This window comes from Eufriesea mexicana, unplaced genomic scaffold (assembly GCF_001483705.2).
Source record: "Eufriesea mexicana isolate 0111107269 unplaced genomic scaffold, ASM148370v2 scaffold2824, whole genome shotgun sequence".
In the NCBI taxonomy this organism is placed as follows: domain Eukaryota; kingdom Metazoa; phylum Arthropoda; class Insecta; order Hymenoptera; family Apidae; genus Eufriesea; species Eufriesea mexicana.
In genome coordinates this window covers 268,085-272,309 of record NW_016910878.1, presented here as the reverse complement: position 1 = coordinate 272,309, position 4,225 = coordinate 268,085, and the positions used below count along the sequence as shown (strand labels likewise).

Here is a 4,225-nt window from a genome sequence, read left to right as displayed (position 1 = left end):
GGGCGGTCCGCTGCCTAAGTCGTACGCGACTGGGGCTCGGGCACATGCTGGCTGACGGACTAGTACCATCTACGGTTAGACCACAGGGATGATTAAGTTCTACCCCGTGTGGCTGGGATGCGAAGTGTCTGTCTTGGCCGGCAACCGCCCAGCAGGGCCCTCGCGTTGACACTAGAAGTTTCATTGATTCAGGGACTATCCTTGGTCCACGTGTAAGTCTTGGCGAGTGCGACAGTGACTGGAATTGAGCTAGGCCCGATCGGGAGGGTGCCGAGGTATGAAGTTATCTCTGTACACGGGAGTACATCGCCTAGGCTAGTCGGTCTTTCGAATAATCGCGATCTCGTTCGGGCGCGTCGCGATTTTCTATTAGCTTGCGTGTTTGTTATTTCATTCCCTGTTTTTATGGGAACTTAAAAATATCTTAGCGTTGCAACAGTAAAATTTCAGTATACCGAACCGAAACCCCTTTTGTAAGACACGAAATATAATAAAGTGTCAGTAGAGTCCCTTCAATTTCTTTCGCTCCAAGTTAGATTAGGGTATCTTTGTTACAGATAACGCCAGCAGGCTGTGCCACTAGGGCGCATGTCGGGTCTCGATGCGTAGTCACCTCCTCGTGGTGAGACCTGGTAATTGGTATCGTTTTCCAAAGAACAATTTTTGGGAAACGATACCAAGCTAAGAGCTACGCACCAAAGTTGAAATATTTATATATAATATAATAGTAGTAATATAATATAACATAAGTTATAAGCTAGTTATAAGTTAGTTACAAATTTAAGATATTCCCCATTTATTATAAATTTTCAACGTTCCCTTTAAACTTAATTGTATTTCTATATCTGTTATTACTTATATTCTTTTTCATTTCTTTTTTTTGTAGACTGTTATATGTTTGCTCCATTGTACTTGGTACTGAGATTGTACGTAACTACGGCAATGTCAAGACTGTATGGCGATAAAGTCCCGTATATACGTTACCCATGAATATTTCCTAGACCTAATCGAAATGAAAGCAACTCACAACTCGCTGGATGAAGAACAGTACCAAAACTACAATACATAAACCTAAAATAATTTCATTTACCCTATATACCCTCATCGATAGCTCTGTCTGTCAATAAATTCATCTACCAACAACCTCTAAATTATCCCAATCTGTGATGGTATTATTGCTAGTGAGAACCCAGATTGCAATAGACTGCCGAGGATTGGATCGTAGGTGTTAACGGATTTATGAAATAAGGCGTTGGAGAGAAAAGGTTTGAGGATGCTGTCCGGCGAATGAGAAAGGTTCGAAATTTCTCTACAGCTGTTGTTCGACACCTGGCTGTCGTCCACGGTAGTTGTCCGAATGTTCCAACCTTTTTCCCCCATTTTTCCTATTTTTTTTTACAGCCATAGGTTTTACGCCCTGACACAGCCTAAACTAAATCTTACCAACTCCATCATGAACTTCGCTGGGCGTTGCGGGCCCGGATTTCCTCGTTCCTCATCCCCGTTCGCCACAGTGTTACGATAAACGTTGTGCCAATGGAGTATGGTCTCGATATCCCTCTCGTTCAGGTCTACGTGCTCGAGGTTCGCGCATCTGGCGCCATCAGTGTCGAACTGCTAAAAAGAACCAATGTTTCACTCGCGATGGAATAATTCCTGGTTTTATTATTAAATTCGTATCTGTCAGTTATATATATTTTTTTCTTTATTAATTCGATATTAATTGGGTATACGTGTAATGGAAAAAGAAGATGGACCATAACCAAAATCACCTCTTCAAACCTTCGATTAAAAATTCTGCGTTCAGCGCTATTGCTTTCGTTACCTGACTTCTCGAATTTTAAATTTACCACATTTATTATTGTTTTTACTGACCTTAACACTAGGTTTACGAAAATTTCTTGTATACCTATTTGAATACTTGAAAATATAAACAAAGTCAGATATTTTCTTCAAAGAGCAAGTTAAAAAGCAACGTAATTATGCACTGCCAACTTATAAATAAAATTATATTTTATATAAAATTTATATATTTATATTTATATATTTATATAAAATTTATTATATTCCGAGAGAATCATTTTTATTTAAATGTAAAGAGTTTCTGTAATTTTAGGCAAACGTAATGTTGATAAGCCTAATGTTACATAACTGGTCTTGAGAAGGTATTTTGTTTTATTATAGTCACTTGTAAGCAAGGATTACAGTAGAAACTCATAACAGAAAATATTATTCGTTCCATTTTTAAAATTGAAATTTTCTTGTTCGATTTCAGGATTAAACTTGGTGTATCGTTGATGCCTCTTATTTTTCTCTTTCTCTTAAAGAAGCGTATCTGTCTGTCGTTACTGACCTAGGTCAACATCTATGAACCTAGAGGCAGTTCCTCTCCCTAACTGACCTGTATTAAAACATTTTCCGTCAGCTAAATAAAAATCAGAGGATGAACTGTGGATGTATTTTTCCAATGATTATTTAGCGTGCACTTGAAATAGAACCGACATGCGGGTACTTTCTTTTTATTGTAAATCGATTCACGTCTCCTTCGAACCGACGTCATCGACTTGTGAATTTCGTACTCAATAAAAATAGCCTCTTTAAGCTTTTCATACGGAGTGCTGTCGAATTTAGTGGAAAGGTACTCGAAGCAGACACTTTCTTCAGGCAGAGCTTTGACGTGATGCTTCATCGAATTCGCTTTGATCTATAGCAGAGGAACTAGCATTTTTTCTATTTTTTTTCCCTCTTTTTTAATGCTCGTCACGAGTCCACAGGGGTATTATATTTTTTAGGAGCTAGTGACGAAATTCTCTCTTTTGGCCTTCGATTCTCGCTATGCTTGCTCCCATTCGTGTAAGACACAGAATGTCCATGTCGAATTACCGAGCTTGAGTAGCTTAAGCAGTTAGCTTAGATAGTATTCGAACTTGACTGACAATTGCAACAATTCATATAACCATCTATACAGTATTACAACTAGATCTATTCAATTAGTTATTAAACCTAGAGAATTTTATAACCTATTGAATAGATCAGCTATCAAAACCATTTTTAATAATATTCTGAAAATATCCTTGTTCAAAATAATCTACAATTATTTATACAAATAAAGCTATTACATATAATTTTATACTTACCCTATATATACATCCGGTATAATATATCCCATTTTATACATAAATATATGTATATATTTATATAAACATTTTTGATACACAGTGTATTATATGTATCGTATAATATTTATTATTAATCATATATTTGATACCATTTAAATTAGTGAAATATATTTTTCACAAATACATACAACGGTATAATGAATAAAAGCAATAAAGGTATTATTTAATAATCTCAATCACGAATGATAAGGGTATCCATTTAAGAAAGCAAAATACGATGTAAAAAAGAGAAACGCGATTCGGAGAATTTCAAAACTGACATGGAAAGCCATTTCGAAGCACTTGGCGAAGTTTAATGGAAAGGACACTATAAGAGACGACAGGAGAAATTTTTTAAGTACCAACACGTTCAAGAGAGCCCCATTTTCATTCTTTTCAAAATATTTGTCCAACGAATTCTCTTTTCGCACGCGATCACGTATATTTATTCACTGAAACGAACATTTACTTAATTATAACCGTAGCTGACTGTGCTACTAGAGAAACGTGATATCGGAAAAATATTTTTTTCTGCAAAAACAAAAAAAAGAAAAAAGGAAAAATACAGCAATTTGTATGTTATACTACATTGCTCTATTTAGATGCAATAAATAGGAAATAATATAACGCTTCGGGGCCTATTTGCAAAATTTCAAACATTCGTTGCAGTGAAACGAAGAGAAAAAAAAGGAGCAGATTAGTGGAAACGCGTTCATTGTTACGGTACCACGAAATCTAGAAAATAATTGGACCGAAAATCACAGAGAATTTTCAAACTCGCACGAAAGCTCGGATTAAAGGGAAATTAGCGATAACGACAGAGAGCGATCGACCTAATGGCATTTAATCGAAAGGTTTCTTCTCACCTGCCTTCTGCATTAACGTTGATCGAGCGGGTAAAAAAACGAGAAAAAAGGAAAAAACTTCGATCACGCTACCCGTTTTTCCCGTTCTAAATATCCAGCACCTGAACCGTTATATCCACCTACGTATACAAACGAATTTTTTTTAGAATAACACCCACGTACTTTCTCGCATTTTCTATTCTATACCTATCACCTGCCCTA

At 36.3% G+C, this 4,225-nt stretch overlaps 1 protein-coding gene across 1 annotated transcript in view; it reads right to left on the bottom strand.

Annotated features, from left to right (window-relative positions):
• Window positions 1-3,169, bottom strand: part of LOC108550411 (venom allergen 5) — an 8,520-nt gene extending 5,351 nt beyond the window's left edge. Inside the window, exons 1-3 of the mRNA XM_017904156.1 lie at window positions 3,138-3,169; window positions 1,876-1,909; window positions 1,444-1,617 (exon numbers count right to left, since the gene is read on the bottom strand). Of these exons, the coding sequence (XP_017759645.1) occupies window positions 1,444-1,617; window positions 1,876-1,909; window positions 3,138-3,169 (240 nt within the window). The remainder of the gene's footprint in view (window positions 1-1,443; window positions 1,618-1,875; window positions 1,910-3,137) is intronic.
• Between the last annotated feature and the right edge of the window lie 1,056 nt (window positions 3,170-4,225).